This window comes from Microcaecilia unicolor, unplaced genomic scaffold, assembly GCF_901765095.1.
Source record: "Microcaecilia unicolor unplaced genomic scaffold, aMicUni1.1, whole genome shotgun sequence".
NCBI lineage: Eukaryota > Metazoa > Chordata > Amphibia > Gymnophiona > Siphonopidae > Microcaecilia > Microcaecilia unicolor.
In genome coordinates, this window is record NW_021963085.1 from 48544 (window position 1) to 71977 (window position 23434).

Genomic DNA, 23434 nt, shown 5'->3' on the forward strand with positions numbered 1-23434 from the left:
GGCGGATACTTGTCCACCTGGGCTTTTTTGTCCTACCTGCAATTGTGTCATTATATTGCACCCTTGCCGGGGGACTCTTTGACCTCTAAGAGACGGAAACAATTAACAGAGCTCTATGACCTGGAGGCGCAGCTTCTGGTTCCCCTAAAACATTTTCATAACCAAACTAGAGAAGCGTCCCCTGTGGTGCACTATGGAACCTTGGCGCAGTCTTGGGCTGGGGAATTAGGGTGTAGAGTCCAGGAAAAGTCATTGCAGGCATGCATAACTACTTGTTACAGAACGTTTGGGAGTGCGAATCTACGAGAACTACAATATAAATTTATTATGCGTCTGTATATTTCTCCGCACAGAGCCTTCAGGACTACCTTGAGACCCCAAGACGACTGTCCAAAGTGTTCGGGACAAGGGGCGCATTTGGGCCACATGTTTTGGCCATGCCCCCCGGTGCGAACCTTCTGGAACTCAATATGTGCCTTTGTGTCTAGGTTCTGGGGGATCGAGTGGCGTCCCACTCCCATGCTTTTGTTTGATGTTTATCAGGTGATGGGTCGTCAAAGGAGGGGAAACTCGCGTTTCTTCGGCGAGCATCCATTATGGGGAAAAAGACTGTACTATCTGTTTGGTTGTTAGCAGAACAGCCTGCGCTGCAGACGTGGTGGTCTCTGATGGTCTCCCTGAGTGCAGTGGAACGTAAAGATGTAGAAGATCTGGCCTCGCAGAGGGGAGACCGCTTGTTTCAATGCTGGTCTCCCTTCTGGGATATCTTGACACTGACAGCCCGCAGTCGGATTCCGAATGGGTAAAGTCCACACGAGTAGGGTAGGGAAGGGAAGGGTGGGAGGGGGGGTTTAGGGGAAGGGGAGGGTTATGGGTAGTAAGTCAAAGAATCTAGTGGATGTTATAACAAAAAGAAAATGTTGGAACATGTTACAGTTGACTGTTGTTAACCACAATCTTCTTTTGAATAAATAAAGTTATATATATATATATATATAAAACTATTTAACACTTGTTACTACGTGGGTAGCACCTGGGGAGTTCAGGAACTTAACTGTTCACAAGAATTGGACAGGATCTCAGGACACAGATGTTCCTCCTTCTTACCCCCCACCTTGAGAATAAAGAAAAATCCAGTACCTCCTGTCTAGTTTGAAGTCCAGGGCTAATCAGAGCCCCAGGGCATCAACTTTGAAAGTATCTGGCCAATGATTGCAGATTGCCTTTCCATAAGCTTAAACTGGAAAAGACAAAGCCTTTTTTTCTGCTACAGCTTTAAAACTCAAAACAAGAGCCATCTGCTGGCCAACCAGTAGAAAACATTTCATGAAATAATACAGTTTTCAGGCTTAGAAACCCAGAGTTTTGTCACAGTTATGTTATCTTTTGGAAGGCTCATCAAGAGTGGATACCTATGATAGCAGAAGCAGTGTCGCTCGTTGCTTGCCTTGGTGGTAGGGAAATTAAAGGACTTATAATAGGAGATAAGGAACATAGACTCTCCTTGTTTGCCGATGATCTTTTGATATTGACTCAAGGTACAGAAAAAGCCCAAATGGCTTTACAGGAGCAAATGGCAGAATATGGAAGCTTGTTGGGATTCAGAGCTAACCCCACTAAGACAGAGATTTTGAATACATCCCTTCCAAAAGGGGAGGAGACAAATCTTAGGAAATGTTTGCCCTTTCAATGGGTTTAGTATCTCTGTATCAAACTTGGGGCAGACTGGGAGACACTCTGTAGTTGGTATCGAGATTTAGAGAGGTGGGATTAATTAATACTGTTCAAGAGAGGAAGGATGGGGGCAGTGAGAATGATGGTTCTCCTTAAATTTTTATATTTATTCCAAGTTCTTCTTGTTGAACTACCTCATAGAAAGATATTTTGCTTTATATAGGGAAGGAAGAGATCCAGAGTAGCCTGGGAGCCTGTATTCCAGTCTAAGGGAATGGGGGGATGGGTATACCCAATCTGGAAAAATACTACCAAGATGCACAACCTAAGGCAGTGTTAGAGTAGCAGATACCCCCAACCCAACCCAAACAATGGGTGCTAGCAGAATAAGAGGCTAGTATGTTTTAGTTGAAGATTCTCTACTGGGCAGCTAGCATGCTCAAACACATTCAAGAGGTCCAAAACCCCTTTACGAGGACCACTATGAACCTATGCCTCAAGACACATCCCCATTTATTGAAGAATAAGACATGGGACATACGGATAAGTTTATACCCGAGCTAGGCAATAGCTTGTTTCAAAGATGGGAAAGACATGGTCTTCTCTATTTTGGTCAATTTATAGGAGTTAACCAAATTCTACATTTTGGAACGTTACAAGTTCACTATCAACTAGCAGCTAGAGATGTTATTCCCTTATCTTCAAGATAAATGTTTCATTCAGGTAGAACAACAAATAGCAGGGGGTGGAGGCCTTAAGTCAGCTTTTGAAACTTTAGTGGGTGGACAAGTTGGTAGAGGTTATATATCTTTTGTTTATGGGCTCCTCAACACCTTAGATAAATGGAAGGCTACCTACAGGGGGGCATGGGAGAGGAATGAGAAAATGTCTCAATGCCATCTCATAAACTGTCACATGCACCTCACATTATTGAGAACGGTCTTAAGGTACTGGTGAGATGGCATTACTCTCCATGTAGACTGCAAGCCATTATGAGGAAAGGGGATGGTTTATGTTGGAGAGGGTGTAGCCGGAGGGGAATATATACTCACATCTGGAGGGAATGTCCTAAGCTCCAGAAATTATGGAAGGAGGTATCTGCATATGGGCAACAGTTACTCGAGACTCATATAGAGTGTACTATAGAAAATGCCCTACTAAGTGGGAGAGTGGAAGGGATAACGGGAGCTATGGATACATTAATGCTACTGGTTTTTACAGCAGCTCGACTGCTGATTGCCTCACATTGGCATACACGGACCATGCAAAAACAGGCTGTATATTATATGCAAACGATATAGATTGACTACCTTAAAATCTAATAAATGCAAATATCAAGAAATGTGGGGCAATTCCTCCAGTTGGAAGGACAATCTGAGTTTTGGGGAGGGGAGTGAAGGGAAGGGGAGAGATAAGGGATGTGGAGGGTCTACTTTTAGTTTTTCATTATTGTGGGGTGGCAGTTTGTTATGTAACAAAATACTTGTTCTTAATTTTTTCTGTTAAGAGATGCTGTCAGTTATTTTGCTAGAAAATTAATAAACAAAGTTAGAAATGGCAGTCGTAATTTCCCGTGGCAGCCTGCATGAGGTTGCGGCCGCCATTTTGGAATTGGGAATGGCATCATTACGATAAACTGCATTATATACTGTGATTTGTATTAACCTATCAGCAACACAAAATGTCCATGACTAAGTCAAACTGAACCATGTTCATCAGTCATGTCCCTCCACAACAGTGCAAAAGACTCTCCACCTCCAGAAGCCCTTTCAACAGTACAGATTTCACAACCCCAAGACACTCTAGGATAAAGGGTTTTGCAGACCAGATCCCACCGCTGGGATACCCATCTCTATCCGTGCCTCCTCCATCTCCACAGACAGTTTAATCTGTCCAAAGTAGGGAAACAGACAGAGGGAGGAGAAGAGGAGATGACAACCTTTTATCTCACCAGCGCTGAATTCCTGAATGATTCCAACTGACTTTAGTAAAGATGTGCAGGAGGAATTCTATACTTACCTGTTATAGAAGTCAGGGTATGTTCAGACATCTTTGATTCAGGATGTTCCATGAAGGGGAGATCTTCCTCTTGCTTAATACTCAGGGAGAACACAGATGTTACAATTGGAAGGTCTGTGATGAGAAAACACATTCACAAGGATTCACGAGGTATCTGATAATACTAAATTAGGAAACTGATTTTAAGTGGCCAAATGTTTGATGTTATTGACCCATCTCCTGTGATATAAAATGCAAAGCCCATTAAATCCAAAACATTTACTTACTGTTGAGGTCATTTGGATTTTCTTTTCCCTCCCTCTCAAATTGTTGAGTGAAATATTTCTCATCTTCCTTTTTAATCTTGAATATAACATCAGGATTAAGAATTAAATAACCTGTTGATAAGAAGTAGGAAAATTACATTTAAATTGTAATTGTAGAATCCCTCGGGAGGTTCCCTCTGCTTCATGTTTTGATGGAGAAGTGCGTGATTTGTGCATGGAGGTCTGTGTACAGATATCTTGAGACGTGTGTATTTGACTGACAAAGCTTGGAGAGAAGAGGCAGCAGTGGTCCGACACTTGATTAAGATTATATCATAGAGGTTTTCTGGTATAGAGATTTCTCTTCGTTTCCCTCCTAGGTGGAGGCATTGCAGCTGCCAGTCTTCTGGTTACCATTTGGAGAGGTTATACGTTGTACAGTATAGTTGACGTGTGCAGCTGTTATGTCATGACCTTATGTAGAAGTCTCAGAGGAAATCTCTCTCTGGTCTTCTGTGCCAAAATATTTTGTATAGGAATGGGAGAGAAACTCCTGCTGGTGCTGTGTGAAGCCTCTAGTTTCAGTTGTACATTTTATCTTACAACAGAGAGCAGCATCTTTTGCAGATCCTGTAGAAGTGGAGTCTTTCACAGGCTCCTATTGCATATGGGATGGTATCAGAAGCCAGGATCTAAATTTCAGGTGCTCATGGTATCTAGTTCCTGTGATTTTTATACCACTGATTCCATAATGTGCTTGTGTGGTAGATGATAGAGAAACATATTTACCTCGTGAGATGAGGATGTAATGAATCTCCTTGATGACCTTCTTGTACAGCTCCTTCTGCCATTCTCCCAGAAGGTCCCAGTCCACTTCCAAGAAATAAGCAGCAACATCCTTGAAAGTGACCAATGCCTAGAACAGCAAACAGGACACCCTATGTCAGAGTTTCATTATTTTCTCATTTCATTTTATTTTTATTAGCATTAGCAGTTTTTATTAGCATTTAGCATATTAATCACACAGTACATTTCTCTGGACTAAATCATCAACGAATTATGTTATATAAGCCAATACAATTCTGAACAGTAACTTCAAACTTTTAATTTCCACCCCCCCCCCTTTCCCCTCAGCTTCCCCCTCCTACCCCACCTCCCAATCCTTTGGTAATCATACATCCGAATAATCTATAGACTCAGTACCCATTTAGTACCTCCTATACCCCCTTACCCCCTCTGGGCTTGGGCTCTGATAGCCCAGGGGTACTTCCCTCCCCTTCCCTGCGTGTCAACCTTAACTGGGGGGTGGTTTTGTAGGGAGTATCACTCCCCATATCAGGGTTACAGCAAATTAAGAAGCAGACTTCGTCCTTGCGGGCTTAGTTCCTGTATGTAATGATCCCAGATCCTTACAAAATTCTTTTTCCGTTTCGGAGATCCCTTTGCTTCCCTGGCTTCCCAAGTGGCCAACTCGTGCACTTGGTTTCTCCAATGCCAGTAAGCCGGCGGGTCTGATGAGATCCAATTTTGTAAAATATTTTTTCTAGCCACCAAACATACTTTGCGACACCATATTCTATCCCCCCCAGCCTGTGTTTGGAATGCTGTTTGTGTATCTAGCACGTAATGATCCCAGGTTCCATCCACGGGTTTCTTTACTATAAAAGACATAAATCTCTGGATCTCTCCCCAAAAAGCTTTTACTCTTGGACATCCCCAAAAGGCATGATATAGAGTGTGGGGTATGTTTTGTTTTTTGTTACATTTGTACCCCGCGCTTTCCCACTCATGGCAGGCTCAATGCGGCTTACATGGGGCAATGGAGGGTTAAGTGACTTGCCCAGAGTCACAAGGAGCTGCCTGTGCCTGAAGTGGGAATCCAACTCAGTTCCTCAGTTCCCCAGGACCAAAGTCCACCACCCTAACCACTAGGCTACTCCTCACATTTAACACATTTCTCCTCCCTTGTGCCGCCTATGTGTCCCCGTTGGCGTCCAGACATGTAGGCCCTCACCACCACTCTGAATCCACATTCTCTAAGTCTCTCATCTATAGTGAGGGCTGGGATATGTGCCAATGTTGCCCCAATGTCCCATCCCGCTAGGGTGGCTCCCGATTCCTTTTCCCATTTTTGTATTATATACCGTATTTTTCGAACTATAAGACGCACCGGACCATAAGACGCACCTAGGTTTTAGAGGAGGGAAAGAGGAAAAATTTTTTTTTTCCTACTTTCTCTCCTCTAAAACCTAGGTGCTCCGGTGCGTCTTGTCCGAGTTCGGGATCGCCCTCCCCTACTCACGTCACGCGATGTTCTCTGGTGGTCTAGTGACGTCGGGCCAGGAAATAGCCCCCTCTCCAGTGCACTATGACTCCTGGCCCCTCCCACGAACAAATGCCTTGGATTTATTAGTTTTTGAGCTGGGCGCTTTCATTTTCCATTATCGCTGAAAAACAAAAACGCCCAACTCACAAATTGTCGAATAAAACATGGACGTCTTTTTCGAAAATACGGTTCGGTCCGCCCCTTCACGGAACCGTTCTCGGAGATAACCGCCCATGGAGATAGACGTTTTCGTTCAATTATGCCCCTCCATGTCATAGGGGGCGAAATATTCTTCTTCTATAGCTAGCGGTGTAAATAAATTAGTCTGGCCAACCCAGTCTCCTATATGCCTTAATAGGCATGCCTGATTATATCCGGCTAGATTTGGCAATCCTAGTCCTCTATGACCCCATCCTCCCAATAATAACGGAGTTTGCATTTTAGGTTTCTTTTGTGCCCAGCAAAACCTACTAAATGCTCTCATGACTTTAGTCAAATCTCTCTTCAGTACACGCAGGGGGAGCGTCTGCATGAGATATAACCATCTCGGGAGTATTACCATTCTAATTAGATTTATCCTGCCTCTCAGCGTCAATGGGAGACCTTCCCATTTCTCTAACTGGCGTTTAGTCTCATCCACCATGGTGTTTATATTAATCTCATATAAATTCTCTAATTCCATGGTCAATCTGATTCCTAAATATTTAAATGATTTGTCTGCCCATCCCAAGGGAAAATCCTGATTCCATAGCTGTCTGACTATTAGTGACGAAGCCAGTGCTTCCGATTTTGCCAGATTCAACTTAAGGCCTGCATAGTCTCCATATTCCTTCAGGATTTCCATTAACGCCGAGAGGGATGCCCGTGGTTCCGTAATCATAACTAGGAGGTCATCCGCAAAGGCCGCTATTTTGAATACTGAACGTCCCATTTGCATCCCCTTTACCAACGGATTGTCTATTATCTCTCGTATCAACGGGTCAAGAGTCAAGACAAACAGCATCGGGGACACGGGGCACCCCTGTCGAGTTCCCCGTTGTATCAAGAACTCCTCCGATTCCACCCATTGACTCTTATTTTTGCCTTCGGCCTATGATACAGGGTCCGTACTGCCGCCAAAAACCGGCCGCTAAACCCATATTTTTCCAGCATCACGAACAGGAACGCCCAGTGTACTCTATCAAAAGCCTTTTCGGCATCAAAACTAATAAGTAAAGACTGGGCGTTCCTGCGCCTCCGCATTTCCAAGGCGGCTATGATTTTCCTGAGGTTTTTAGCTATTACTCTGCCTTCTACGAAGCCCACTTGTGCCTCATGTATTAACTTTGGCAGCACTCTTTTCATACGGTTTGCCATTATTTTTGCCAACAGTTTAAAATCCACATTTAGAAGGGAAATCGGACGGTATGACTCCGGATTTAGTAGGTCTCTCCCCGGTTTTGGTAGCACCACTATTTGCGCCAGAGCCAGACCATCCGCTGATTGCTCCATATCTATCATTCTATTAAAATAATTGGTCAAGGTCGGGGCAATGCTGTCTCCTAATATTTTATAGAATTCTATTCGTAGCCCATCCGGGCCTGGTGCTTTTTGCCGTTTCCCTTGTGCTATCCCCAGCAACACTTCCTCCACCTCAACCGGCTTGTTCAGTTTGTCTCTGTCCTGTTGACTGAGGGATGGCAAGCTTAAATTATCTAAATATATAGACTCTGGTAGTCCTTGGTCTTCTGGCTTCGCGTAGAGTTTACCATAAAATGCGGCGAAAGTTTGGCAGATTTGCTCCGTCTTACTCTCTATCTTTCCCTTTTCTCCCCGTATTTGGAGTATTTGCCTTTTACTGCCCCGTGGGTTAGCCAGTCTAGCCATCAGGCGCCCTGCCTTATTGCCGAATCTATGTAACTGATACTTATAGTACAACTGGGATTTAGATGCCCGCTGATGTAGTAGCACGTTGAGTGCTGTCTGTGTTTCTAAGAGTTTGCTGCGGTGGGCGTCAGTTTGTCTCTGTCCGTATGCTTTCCGGGCTTGACAAACTAATGCGCTCAAACGCAAAATTTCCCTGTTTCAGGCTTTCTTCACATGGTGATAATAACTAATTATTTCACCACGGAGTACTGCCTTTGCTGCATCCCAAAACAAAACCGGGTCTCCTATATGTTGTGTGTTCAGGGTCATATAATCTTCCCATCGTTCCTTTAATTTCTCTCTGAATGTCCCATCGTTAAACAACTCTAGTGGAAACTGCCAAGAGCCATCCTTAGATCCCGTATCTCCCATGTTCCACTCTATATATACCCATGCATGGTCTGATATCGTGTAAGGCCCTATATTTACTTCTTTTATCCCTCCAAACATGGCTTCTGATGTGAGTATGTAGTCTATTCTAGCTTGAGATGTATGCGCCCGTGCATGGTGGGTATAATCCTGCTCACCAGGATGTAGGACTCTCCATATATCTACTAGGTCCAACATCTGTCCCAGTCGCTTCAGGCCCTTATTGGACGCCGTGTTATCACTTCTCTGCCCCTTAGAGCTGTCTATTGAGGGATCCCACACCGTGTTAAAATCTCCTCCTACTAGTGTGTAAGTCTTGGAGTGCTGGAGAAGGTGGGCTATTACTTGATTGTAAAATTGCTTATCATATTGGTTGGGTGCATACAAGTTACAAATTAGGATCGTTTGACCCGCCATCTCCACCTCCAGCAACACATATCTGCCCCTTGGATCTCCTTTAAGAAGTCGGACTGCCGCTGCCACCCCTTTTCTAATTAACACCGCCACCCCTCCTTTCTTCCCCTGTGCTCCTGCCGAAATACATTCCTCCACCCACCACGTCTTTAACTTAGTGTGTTCTTCTTGGCTAAGGTGCGTTTCTTGCAGCAAAGCGATGTCTATTTTATGTCTCTGCAAGTGATGCAATATTTTTGTTCTTTTAATCGGTGAGCTGATGCCTCCCACATTCCAGGTGACACATCTGGAATGTGAGACTTGCTGACCTGAACATGTATACCCTGGAGGAAAGGAGGAACAGGGGTGATATGATACAGACGTTCAAATATGTGAAAGGTATTAATCCGCAAACGAATCTTTTCCGGAGATGGGAAGGCGGTAGAACGAGAGGACATGAAATGTGATTGAAGGGGGGCAGACTCAGGAAAGATGTCAGGAAGTATTTTTGCACGGAGAGGGTGGTGGATGCTTGGAATGCCCTCCCGCGGGAGGTGGTTGAGATGAAAACGGTAACGGAGTTCAAACATGCGTGGGATATGCATAAAGGAAACCTGTGCATAAGGAATGGATCCTCAGAAGTTTAGCTGAAATTGGGTGGCGGAGCAGGTGAGGGGAAGAGGGGTTGGTGGTTGGGAGGTTAAGATAGGGGAGGGCAGACTTATACGGTCTGTACCAGAGCCGATGATGGGAGGCGGGACTGGTGGTTGGGAGGTGGGAAATACTGCTGGGCAGACTTGTATGGTCTGTGCCCTGAAAAGGACAGGTACAAATTCAAGGTAAGGTATACACATATGAGTTTGTCTTGGGCAGACTGGATGGACCATGCAGGTCTTTTTCTGCCGTCATCCGTAGATGAATTGTATCGTGTCTGCCTCTCTACAAAACCAATTTTTCCTCCCAGAAGGGCATCCCAGCCTATGCCCCCCCCCCCCCCCCATTCCTGCCATCGTTCATTATTCAGCTCTTGCCCTCGATCCCCTCCTTTTCCTTTTTTTTTTTTTTTTTTAACAATTTTTTTATTAATGAATAATTGCATATCACAAATGACAACCAAATTCTGTAGCTCCAATACATCTTAGCCAACAGTATACACCATTTGGTATAGTAACATCAATTTTCTTTTTCCTTAATACACAAAATAGACGCTCTTCAATAGAACGTGATAGTCATTACCTAAACATGACATAAATATTCCCAGCCTCCAATTACATCAGATATTTTTGATCCCCAAACTTCCCTTATCCCCCCTCCCCCCCACCCATCATCGGTACATAACATAGCCTCATTAAATTCCTTTCCATTGTTCATACACATGCCATATTTTTTGGAATTGTTGTATTTGCCCTTTACGGATAGCTGTCAACTTTGACATTTGATAGAGATGGTGCAGTCTACCTTTTATTATCTGCATTCTGGGGACTTCCTTCTGTCTCCAGGCTTGAGCTAGCGCTATTTTAGCTGCTCCAAGGAGATGGATAACCAACTTATGGCAATGTATAGGGCTCTTCCCTGGACGTGCATTCAGTAAGCAATATTGGGCTTGAGCTGGGTATTTTATCTTTAACATGTCAAATATCATGTCTAGAATCTCGGTCCAAAACCCCTGAACCCGGGGACAATCCCACCAGATGTGCCAAAATGTCCCTCGTCCCCCACATTCTCTCCAACAGTCTGTTGTAATCTGTGGATAAATTTTATGTAATCGCATCGGCGTATAATACCATCTATACAGAATTTTATATCCGTTTTCTGCCAATGACTGGGCCACGGTCAGTTTCAACAGATGTCTATACCCAGCCGCCCACCATTCCTCCGAATACTGTGTCTGGAGATCTTCCTCCCATCGCCTCGTATAAAAGCCTTGGGGCGACGAGAGGAGGAGTAATGCTCTATACAGGCATGTTATGCTACCTTTCCATCCCCCCCTCTCATCGCTTGCTCCAACCCTGTCTCAGTCAGTTCTAGTTCATCCCTGGCTCGTTTCAAAATGTAACTCCTTAAGCAGACATAAAATACCAGGTCTCTTTCCTCTAGATCAAACTCTTCCTGCAGATCTTCAAAGGATTTTATTTCTCCATTACTCCATAGCTGTCCTAGTCTATCAAGCCCTTTCTTGGCCCATATTGAGTACGTTCTCTCTTCTTCTCCAAGGGGGAAGCCCGGTGCACCTCGTATAGCCATCTGTAGAAAGTACTTTCTATCTGGAAACACCTTTCTCCTGACTTGGAGCCATGTATTTAGTAAGTGTTTGAGACCCATCGGAACTTTCCCTGCTGCTGCTAAGATCTCCCTTCCCGGGCCCCATAGTATGTCCCTCAGGTATCGGGTCCCCAGCCACGCTCTTTCCCAATGTAGCCACTTCTTGCTGTTCCTTGAATCCCACCCCGCTAGAATCCTAAGTTGTGCTGCCTGGTAATACAGATAAAAATTAGGGACTCCCATTCCACCCTTTGCTGGAGTTTGAAACATCATACTCCTTCGTACCCTTGGTGGTCTCTTTCTCCAAATATATGCAAACATTTTCTTATTTAATTGTTGAAAGAAAGCTCGGGGAATCGGCAATGGGAGTGCCAGAAACAAGTACAGCAATTTAGGTAAGAGCATCATCTTTACGGCCTGAATTCTACCCAGCCATGTTATTGTTAGGCCTTCCCATCTGTCCAGCTCCTCGAACAACTCCCTCAGTTTCTTTGGGAAATTTTCCTGGACTATGTTCTCAATCCTAGATGTGACCATTATGCCTAGATATCTGATTGTTTTGGTTGCCCATTGAATTGGATATAATGCTTTCAACCTCTGGGCCTCATCCTGGGGCATGGTAAGATTAAGTATCTCTGATTTATTTACATTTATTTTAAATCCCGACATCTTCCCATATTGTTGCAACTCCTCCATCACCTGCCCAAGCGATTGTGCAGGGTGAGCCAATGTCATCAGCACATCATCAGCGAAGAGCATAATCTTATGCTCTCGCTTCCCTCTAATTACTCCCCGTATATTCCCGTGCTCCCTGATCTTCTTAGCTAAGGGTTCAATTGAGAGTGCAAAAAGCAGAGGAGAAACTGCACAACCCTGTCTCGTCCCTCTTCCCAGGTTCAGCAATTTCGTGTGAGAACCATTTATTTTTAGCATTGCCATAGGGCTTGTGTATAATAATTGTAACCACTTTAGAAACCTCCCTCCCATTCCTATCTGTTCTAAGACTGCAAATAAAAAGGACCATTCCACTCGGTCAAAGGCCTTTTCCGCGTCAACCGAGAACAAAATTACTGAGTCTGCCTCATCAGACGCCTGCTGGATGATATGCAAGAGGCATCTGATATTATCAAACGTCTGTCTGCCCTCAATAAATCCCGCTTGATCATCATGTATAATATGTGGTAACATTTTCTGCAACCTATTTGCAAGGATTTTAGTGAAGATTTTATAATCAATATTTAATAGCGATATGGGCCTATACGAGCCACAGCTCAGGGGGTCTTTTCCCGGTTTCTGTATTAAGACTACTTCAGCCAGTCTCCAGGAATATGGTAACTCCCCTGCCTCATCAAAAGATGTTATTACCTTCAGCAACAAGGGGCCCAACCATTTGGCAAACATTTTATAGAAACGTGCGGGAAAGCCATCCGGTCCTGGGGCTTTATTCGTAGGCATTTTCCTGATCACTGTCTCAATTTCTTCTAATGTCATGGGATTTGACAGGGTTTCAAGCGCTTCCTCAGATAGTCTTGGGAGCCTGACCTCCTGTAGATATTTCTCTATATCTCCCTGGGCAGTTTCCTGCTCTGATTTATATATTTGGTCATAATAGTCCCAGAATATTGTTTGTATCTCCTCTGCTTGAGTTAACAGTTTACCCGTGTCGTCATATATACTCGATATATAATTCCTCTGAGCTTGCTTTTTTAATTTGTTGGCCAACAGTCTACTAGCTCTGTTCCCAAATTCGAAATGTTCTTGCTGGGCTTGTTGCATCTGATGCGCTATATCTAATAATTGCAATTCATTAAGCTGGGCCCTATATTGTTGTAATTCCTGCAACATTTTTGTATCTGTCTGATCCCTTTTATGTGCTCTCTCACTGAGTTCTATCTTTTTTCGCAGGTCAGCCTCTTGCTCTATCTTTTTTTTGGTGGTATGGGACTGTAAAGCTATTAATTGACCTCTCAGGACCGCTTTCATGCCCTCCCACACGTGGGCTGGGTGCACCTCTCCCGTGTCATTATACTTTATATATTCCATAATATAGTTTTCTATTATAGGTATATTTTGTGGGTCTAATAACAACGCCTCATTTAATCTCCAGGGCTTTCGCCTTTTCTTCTGAGTATCTGATAGCATTGTTAATACTACCATAGAGTGGTCTGACCAGGTACATGATTCTATCTCCACCTTATCTATTTTGGATCTCATGGTCACATCACCCAACCAATAATCAATTCTCGAGTATGTGTTATGTGTGGGTGCATAATGAGTATAGTCTTTTTCTAACCCATGAGTGTCTCGCCATAGGTCCATGAGTCCCCATCTTGCCATCCATGCCCTAAAGGCCATACGCTCTCCTTTGGCATAGCTTTCTGCACCACCCGAATTATCTAATTGTGGGTTAGTTGTCAAATTAAAATCTCCTCCCACAATCAAATTGCCTTTGACATGATCCCGTAGGACCCGCTCCAGTTCTGCCAGGAACACCTTTTGGCCCTCATTGGGTGCATAGACGCACAATAGAGTGTAATACACATTACCTCTAGAGACTATCAGCAGTAGATATCTGCCCGCTTTATCTTTAACTGTTTTATGTATTATCCACGGGTGAGAACTCGAGAGCGCAATCAAAACCCCTTTTTTTTTTTTATCTTCTATACTGGATGCACAGATTATGTTGGGATAATGTTTATGCTTTACTAGGTGTTCATGCTGCCTTTTGAGATGGGTCTCTTGTAGAAACACCACATCTGCCTTTTGGCGCAGCATTTCTCTGAACATCTGCTTACGCTTTTGCGGGGAATTTAAACCCCGTACATTTATGGTAACATATTTAAACATGGCAGTATAGTAATGTGATATCTAATTCACTGAGAACCTTATCGTGTACCAAGATGATAGTCCCTTTTCCCTCTCTTCCCCACCCTCCTCCCTCCAATAGCATATTACCCCAAACAATTTCAGCTTCCCCACCCTCCTCCCCCCTCCCCTCAACCCTACCCTATAACTTTAACATCCGATCCCACAATTAGGTCGGAACTTACAAGGGGGGAAGTGACCCTCTTGCCCTCTTCCACCTTCAATCTCAGCCAAACATTAACTCTTATCTAATAGCCCTCTGAGCAACCCGGGCATAATATCTTCAACCCAAATTAACTTTTCAACCAAATGTCCACAGTTAAACAGACAGCCAATTCCACTCGCCTCCTCGAGTGTACCGTTAGCCTTCAGCCGGCCATACTTCATCCAGCCTCCCGCAATCCGGAAATCTCTCAGGTGAGGCGTCCCGCTGACTTCTGGCGTTGCAGACGCCTCTGGCCTACTCTCTGCCATTTCGGGTGGGTTCGCTGACCTTGGACTGGCCGTGAGGCAGCTGGCGTGGACGGCGGATCCGCCTGCTGATCTCCCTGAAGAATGTCATGGGCCTCTGCTAGTGATTTTATTTGATACTGTTGTCCATCTTTGTAGAATGCTATCGCAAACGGGTATCTCCAGCGGTAGCGAATCCCCAAGTCTCTCAGTTTGGTAGTAAGTGGCTTGAGGTCTGCTCTACGCTTTAATGTGATCGCGGCCAAGTCCTGATAAATTTCTATAGGGTACGAGTCCCATTGGAAATCTGTTGTTTTTCGAGCCGCAGCTAGTACTCGCTCTTTTAATTTGAAGTCCTGGAAACATGCAATTATGTCCTTAGCGAGATTTAGTCTATTGGCTCCCAGTGCCCGGTGGGCCCGTTCCAGGTTTACATTTTCTGGTGGGATCGGGTCAGCTGAGTCCGCTAGTATAGCACTTACAATCTTTTGTACCACCTCTTCACTATTTTGGTAAGTCGGGGTCTCAGGTATTCCACGAAATCGGAGGTTATGGCGTCTACTCCTGTTTTCCAGGTCCTCCAGTTTATCATTGATTGTTTGTTGCCCTAGCCGTCCATCGGCTATTTGTCTCTCCAAAGAGCCCAGAGTCTCCGCATGGTCATCCAGGCTGTTCGCCACTTCCTCAACTCTGTGGCCCAGCTCCTTTATCTCTCCTCTTAGATCGTTTCCAAGAGTAGCCAGCTCTGAGCGCATCGCTTTCAAATCGGCGCGAATCTCTTGAATCCAGCCACAGAGTTCTGGTAGTCCGGCGCACTCCGAGTCTCCGCGGCCTTGCGTTGCAAACAGATCCCCCGAAAACGGGATCTCCGCTGCCATTTGGTCCGCTGTCTCCTCTAGCGTTTGAGGCGCCATATTTTTTTTGGACCCTTCGCTCGCGAATGCGAACTGTGAAAGATCGACGGCGTCCGCCCGCTTCTGCATGGCCCTGACGGGATATCTCCCCTCCTCTAGTTCTGCCGCTGTTTTTCTCCGGTTGCACGTTGGGCTTTCACGTTCGAGGGCGCTAATTATTGCGGTGGGCAGTCAGGAGCACGGCACTTAAGCGGCCATGTTCTCCGATGACGTCACTTCCTCCCGATCCCCTCCTTTTCCCAGTACATTGGTTGACCGTCTACCCCCCTCTAATTCCCTCCTCACCCTCCTTTCCCCCCCATTTGACTGTTCCCTCCCTCTTCCCATCTCATATCCCATTCCCCCAAACTTGTGTCCCTCAATAGGGAACCAATCACTTTTGATGCCTCTAGTCCTCCCCCCCCTGCATTAGTCAGAACATTAACATCATAACCCTGTATAACAGTTCTTTATATTTACCATCATTAAAATAGGAAAAGAAAGATGAAAGAAAAAGAAAAAATGGGGAACCCCCTATAAGACATCTCATTACATTAACCAAGACTCGTTTAGTATGTTTTGAAAGACCCCTTATTTGCTTTCAGCCATTCACTCCTCCAGACCCAACCCCACTATATCTCCCTCTATTATCCCCAGCAACTACAAACAGATGAAGGAAAAATAACACGTCTTAAACAATTCTTCTCTCACGTCTGGAGATGCTGCACTTGCTTCTTCTCCAGGTCTTCTCTTTCTAACTAGAGTTTGCAGCGTCCTAGTCCCTCAAACTTGGAGATCTAAATTGACATTTAACTTCCCCAAACAGTACTTGCATGTGCTGATCAGTTTCTGCTTAAGATGGGGAAGCAGTGCTGGTTCCGGTCACCTCTCCCTTCTCCAGCCGCTGTAGGAATTCCTTCGCCTCCTCCACCGACTCATAGGAATGGGTTACCCCATTGTAGGTGACTCTCAATCGTGCTGGATATAATAGCGCGAAGCGGACCTTCAAGTTAAATAATTGGGAGCAGATTGAGGAAAAGGCACGTCTTTTCTCTGCTACACCCGCCGAGTAGTCTTGAAAGCAAAGAATCCTCTTCTGCTCGTACTGCAGGGTGTTCTCGTTCCTCGCGGCTTGCAGGATCATCTGTTTGTGGGCGAAATTTAGAGAAAAAAATATCCGCCAGAAGGCGGAGAACTCTAGACGCCCCACGGACAACAACAAGAAATGAAATAAAAGTGGGAGGACGACCAAGGATTCCAAAGACTGAAAGGATATATAATAATAAAGATGTTTATTGAGGTATGAAGACTCGACACAACGTCGTGTTTCGGCCGTTAGGCCTGCATCAGGAGTCTTAATGCCGAATGCTTTTGAGAACTATTTGATGAAGGCAAATCCTCAACAAAGGGAGGTCTCCTGATGCAGGCCTAATGGCCGAAACACGACGTTGTGTCGAGTCTTTATACCTCAATAAACATCTTTATTATTATATATCCTTTCAGTCTTTGGAATCCTTGGTCGCCCTCCCACTTTTATTTCATTTCTTGTGGGCGAAATTTAACACCTTCAAGATTATAACTCGTGGTTTAGTAGCTTGATCTCGACGTACGCCTAGTCGATGGGCTCTTTCCACTCTTAGGGTGTCCGGAAATTTTACTCTCGCAGTGAGCCAGCGCTCTAAAACCCCCACCAGATCTCTGCCTCAGATGGCCTCGGGAAACCCCATCAATCGTAAATTGTTTCTTCGGGACCGGTTTTCAAGGTCCTCAATTTTTTGTTCCATCGCTTCTATTTGTTCCCGGAGTTGTTTCTGTCCGACTTCCACTTCTGTGACCCGATCTTCCACTTCACTTGTTCGGGTCTGGAACGCCACACATTCCTGCGTCAAGTCTTCCATGCGGGTTTGTAATTTCTCTAATTTAGAGTCTATGGGTGACAGTCTTCTTTCCAGAAGCTCTTCCAGTACCGTGGTCATTTCAGCCTTTATTTCGGCGACCCACGTGGATGAGACCGAGGAGCCGATCATGCTGGGTGAGGCCGCCATCTTTGGATCCGCCAATTTCTGTCGCAAGCGTTCCTTGGCGTTTGTTTTTGTTGTCATTTCTATACCCGGCTCCCGCAAACGATTGCCAGGGCTTCAATCTACTACTACTACTACTATTATTTAGCATTTCTATAGCGCTACAAGGCATACGCAGCGCTGTTTAGATTCATTTTTTAGATGCTGTTTAGATTCGTTTTTTAGGGTTTTAAATGGCCCGAATCTTAACGGGGGCGAAGATCGAGGTCGGAGAGCGCTTTACATGCGTCCTCTCTCCGGCATGGCGTCACGTGATCTTCGTTTTATTTTTTTTAAATATACTCCTATCAACATAATTCTAGATGGTTTACAACAAACATATGTAATAGTTCACATAAAAAGAAATAATAGAAAATCATTCAAAATAAAATGGGAAAGTAGAAGAAAGCAGTCAAGCCTTTATCTTTTTTCAAAACATCAAATAATGCTACACACACCACAACTTCAAGGGTAAATTGTTCCAGTTGTATACATCATACTGAAAACACACACTGTCTCATGGACGTTTTATACCACAGCACTGCTAAGAAGAACGAAGGTTTCTAGAAGGAAGACGTTTAAGTAGTGTGCGATATTTTACAGGTGTCCAATGCAACTCCCTCAGAATGGAAGAACTAGGCATTAAATGGGCAATTCTAAATTGAGGGAGGCGAGAGGATGTCGCAATCGTAAAACCCGTTTTTTGAAGCTCTGGGACCCTTTTCTGTCCTCTCTGTCCCCTAGGGGAAGAAGTTTGGTGCTTAACGTGTTGGGATTGCATTATCTCTTTGATCTGCCCTCTTATCGAATAACGACTCCAAATTATTGCCTAACCTGTGTTGGGAGGGTACCTGGGTGGGTAGGGGTAGGGTAATACAACCCCGTAGCCAAAGCGCCCTCTGTGCCGCAAGTACGAGGGACATATTCTTTGCTGATGCACGTAGCAAATCATAAAAGCCATCAGTCAGGAAAGAAGAACCCATCTCCAACTTGACCAACTGCTGCACTAAATCAGCCCTGTCCAAGACCGAATCTGCCCAGCGAAAGGAAGCGCGGGCCACTAGCCACGCACAAACGGATGCTTGCAGCACTATAGCCAATAAATCAAAACTACGCTTAAGAAAAGACTAAGAATCCAGGGAGTCTTCCTCCTCCATCCCTCCTGAGCATTCATCAGCCAAAAAAGGACCAGACCGAATATCTTCCGAGAGACTGGGCCGGGACTGGGGCAAGGCTGTCCCCCCCCCCTTCCGAGGTCGCCGCAGCTGCAACTCCCCCCCGAGGGTGGCCGCCCCCTCCATTGAAATCAGAGCGCCTCTCACCTCCTTGTGAAAGTGCTGCACGCAGCAGCAGATCGCCTCCCTCCGGGGCTCCTTCCCTCCCTGTGGTCCCACCCTCGTCTGACATAACTTCCGCAAAGACGGGACACAGGGAGGGAAGGAGGCCCAAAGGGAGGTGATCTGCTGCTGCCTGCAGGCGCTTTCACAAGGAAGTAAGAGGCGCTGTGCTTTCAATGCAGGGGGCCCGGCCCGGTGGCAGACGGTCGACAACAAAGACACAGGTGGGTGGGACTACAGCGCCAGGACCCCCATGGAGGCCCAGGCCCAGAGAATTTTGTCCCCCCCCCCCCCCGCCCCCTCTCCCTGCGGCCCTGCAGTGATGGAAGAATTCAAAATGGCGGAGGTTTCCACTGAAAATGGAGCCGCCATCGGTTAACCCGCCTGCAGGTCAGCCTCCGTTCAAGCTGTTCCTGCTGCACTGTGCTCAGTGGTCAAATCGGGGTGGTGTTGCCGAGGACAACTGCGGCTCACCACAAAGCCGGTGCTGCGATCCATGCGCCTCAACCCCCTAACCACAGAAAGGCTCTCCTCTGGTAGTAAGACATCTTTCTTCTGAGAATCCAGAGAATCTTCCTCCTCGAGCTCACTAAAAACCTCCTCTGAGCCTGAGAGGGAAACCGTCCAGATCCTCAGCCCAATCCAGGCAAGGTCTTTTGGCCACCACCGGACCACCTCTCTCACCTGTCTTCCAGGCCTGATATAAGGTCCAGACAAACTCAGGAGGGAGCCCCATTCCTCCTGAGCATTCACCGACCAAAAGAGGCCCAGACCAAATATCTTTTTTTTGTTTTTTGTTACATTTGTACCCCGCGCTTTCCCACTCATGGCAGGCTTAATGTGGCGGGCAATGGAGGGTTAAGTGACTTGCCCAGAGTCACAAGGAGCTGCCTGTGCCGGGAATCGAACTCAGTTCCTCAGTTCCCCAGGACCAAAGTCCACCACCCTAACCACTAGGCCACTCCTGCAACAACTGAGGCGGGCCTGTAGCACGGGATCCGCCGAAAACGGAGCCACCGCTGGTGAACCCACTGGCAGGGCAGCCTCTGTTCCAGCCGTTCTTGCTGCGCTGTGCTCCACAGTCAAATCGGGTGGAGTCACAGAGGATGACTTTGGCTCATCATCAGAAAGCCGGCACTGTGATCCAGGCACCTCAACCCCTGGTGCGCACACGAGCAGCAGCGAAGGAGCTTGGCAGCACACATCACAGTGGTAAAAACAGGAGGGAGGAAAGATGTGACCCGCCCTACAAACCAAGCAAAAACAACTTCCCCTCCAGCACAGAATCAACACTCTGCTCTCCCGGACAGCCAAAACGTACCGGCACTGAGTCTGGTGGTGTTTACTCTCTCTCTCTGTTTTTTTTAACCTTGAGCCCCGCTGCTGAAGGCTGAGCAAGGCACTCAAGGCTCCCACCCAGACACGGTAACAGAGGCACAAAGCTGTCCACTCCAGAGAGTAGAGAATGGGGAGGGACCTGGCCACCTGGGTTTAACACCCCAAGGGGAAACGGGGCCCCACCGGACCCACACTCCAGAACCCCAGAAGCACTACAAGGGACCAGGTGTAGGGTTTTTTTTTCCATATGCTCTACGCAAAATACGAAATTGGCATTCACGAATATCCGCATTTACCGACAATGTGAGCACTTCGGCCAATAGCTGATCAAAATCTAAAACAAGATCCAGCCTCCCTAAATCTAGAGCTCACCAGCTCCTTATTCTTGCGAGGAGCTATTCTCATAAGCGTCTTATATAATCTGGAGACCAAAAGACGGTCTCCCATGACCATACCAAAGAAATCCCTTACTCGTTTGCCGTGTCTACCTGACGAATATAATGAGCTAACTGGTTATGCGCAAAGATATTACCAGAATCAGAATCAATACCCATCCCTAGGGCCCCAAGATTCAACATCGACACATTCGCAGTCAGAACATGTTCTAATCTAGTAACATAGTAGATGACGGCAGAAAAAGACCTGCACGGTCCATCTAGTCTGCCCAACAAGATCAACTCATATGTGCTACTTTTTGTGTATACCCTACTTTGATTTGTACCTGTCCTCTTCAGGGCACAGACCGTATAAGTCTGCCCAGCACTATCCCCACCTCCCACCACCGGCTCTGGCACAGACTGTATAAGTCTGCCCAGCACTATCCCCGCCACCAGTCCCGCCTCCCACCACCGGCTCTGGCACAGACCGTATAAGTCTGCCCAGCACTATCCCCGCCTCCCAACCACCAGCCCCGCCTCCCACCACCGGCTCCCCATCTTCGAAACACAGGGTTGTCCATACCCGGGGAAAACAATAAATTACCCTTAATGGGCATCAAATCAGAGACTTCCGACGTTACACTCCAGTATCTATTCAAGTCCTTCCAAACCTCCCTCAAGGAACGTAGCAAGACACTTTCTCTAAAAGAGGAAGGTATCCTCCGACTAGGAACCTGCAGTAAAAAATATAGGTGACAAGGTCGAGAATGTTCCATTTCCAGCTCTCGGGGAGTATAATCCTGTTGTATTGTTATTTGACAGCCAAGGCCTGAGACTTTGGTTCAGGCTCCAAAATGGTATAAAAACTTACAGGCCTTTAGCCATAATTTGAACTCTGAAGTTCCAACAAGCTCCTGAGCTATTGGGACACAGCATGCAGCAAAATGAGGAAGGAGCTGGGGTGCAAAAAAACCTTGTAAACAGGATACAGATGGCTCCTCAAGCCAGATGCAAGGTCTTGCTTAAATTTGTGGTTAACTGGGCTGAGGATGAGAACATGTTCTCAAGATAGAGCTACTCATTAGCAGAAGCCAATCAGTGCTAACCATGACATAATCTAGATCCAATCAGGTGAGCTTCCTGTAATATAACTGATAGTAACATAGTAACATAGTAGATGACGGCAGAAAAAGACCTGCATGGTCCATCCAGTCTGCCCAAGACAAACTCATATGTGTATACCTTACCTTGAATTTGTACGTGTCCTTTTCAGGGCACAGACCATATAAGTCTGGCCAGCAGTATTTCCCGCCTCCCAACCACCAGTCCCGCCTCCCATCACCGGCTCTGGTACAGACCGTATAAGTCTGCCCTCCCCTATCCTCGCCTCCCAACCACCACCCCGTCTTCCCCCCTCCTGCTCCGCCACCCAATTTCAGCTAAGCTTCTGAGGATTCATTCCTTCTGCACAGGATTCCTCTATGCATATCCCACGCATGTTTGAACTCCGTTACCGTTTTCATCTCCACCATCTCCCGCGGGAGGGCATTCCAAGCGTCTACCACCCTCTCCGTGAAAAAATACTTCCTGACATCTTTCCTGAGTCTGCCCCCCTTCAATCTCATTTCATGTCCTCTCGTTCTACCGCCTTCCCATCTCCGGAAAAGATTCGTTTGCGGATTAATACCTTTCAAATATTTGAACGTCTGTATCATATCACCCCTGTTCCTCCTTTCCTCCAGGGTATACATGTTCAGGTCAGCTAGCCTCTCTTCATATGTCTTGGAACGTAAATCCCATACCATCCTCGTAGCTTTTCTTTGCACCGCTTCCATTTTTTTAACATCCTTCGCAAGATACGGCCTCCAAAACTGAACACAATACTCCAGGTGGGGCCTCACCAACGTCTTATACAGGGGCATTAAAACCTCCTTTCTTCTGCTGGTCACTCCTCTCTCTATACAGCCTAGCAATCTTCTAGCTACGGCCACCGCCTTGTCGCACTGTTTCGTCGCCTTCAGGTCCTCAGATACTATCACCCCAAGATCCCTCTCCCCGTCCGTGCCTATCAGACTCTCCCCGCCTAACACATACATCTCCCTTGGATTTCTACTCCCTAAGTGCATCACTTTGCATTTCTTCGCATTGAATTTTAATTGCCAAACGTTAGACCATTCTTCTAGCTTCTTCAGATCTTTTTTCATGTTTTCCACTCCCTCCGGGGTGTCCACTCTGTTGGAAATCTTGGTGTCATCCGCAAAAAGGCAAACTTTACTTTGTAACCCTTCGGCAATGTCACTCACAAATATATTGAACAGAATCGGCCCCAGCACCGATCCCTGAGGCACTCCACTACTCACCTTTCCCTCCTCCGAGCGAACTCCATTCACCACCACCCTCTGGCGTCTGTCCGTCAACCAGTTCCTAATCCAGTTCACCACTTCGGGTCCTATCTTCAGGCCGTCTAGTTTATTTAAGAGCCTCCTGTGGGGAACCGTGTCAAAAGCCTTGCTGAAATCTAAGTAGATGACGTCCATAGCACGTCCTTGATTTAATTCTCCTGTCACCCAGTCAAAGAATTCAATGAGATTCGTTTGGCACGATTTCCCTTTGGTGAAACCATGTGGTCTCGGATCTTGCAACTTATTGGCTTCCAGGAAATTCACTATCCTTTCCTTCAGCATGGCTTCCATTACTTTTCCAATAACCGAAGTGAGGCTTACCGGCCTGTAGTTTCCAGCTTCTTCCCTATCCCCACTTTTGTGAAGAGGGACCACCTCCGCCGTTCTCCAATCCCTCGGAACCTCTCCTGTCTCCAAGGATTTATTAAACAAGTCTTTAAGAGGACCCGCCAGAACCTCTCTGAGCTCCCTCAGTATTCTGGGGTGGATCCCGTCCGGCCCCATGGCTTTGTCCACCTT

At 46.1% G+C, this 23434-nt stretch overlaps 1 protein-coding gene across 1 annotated transcript in view; it reads right to left on the minus strand.

Annotated features, from left to right (window-relative positions):
* Positions 1–23434, minus strand: part of LOC115458911 (zinc finger protein 709-like) — a 99187-nt gene that overhangs the window by 13686 nt on the left and 62067 nt on the right. Inside the window, exon 4 of the mRNA XM_030188757.1 lies at positions 3694–3807. Within this exon, the coding sequence (XP_030044617.1) occupies positions 3694–3807 (114 nt within the window). The remainder of the gene's footprint in view (positions 1–3693; positions 3808–23434) is intronic.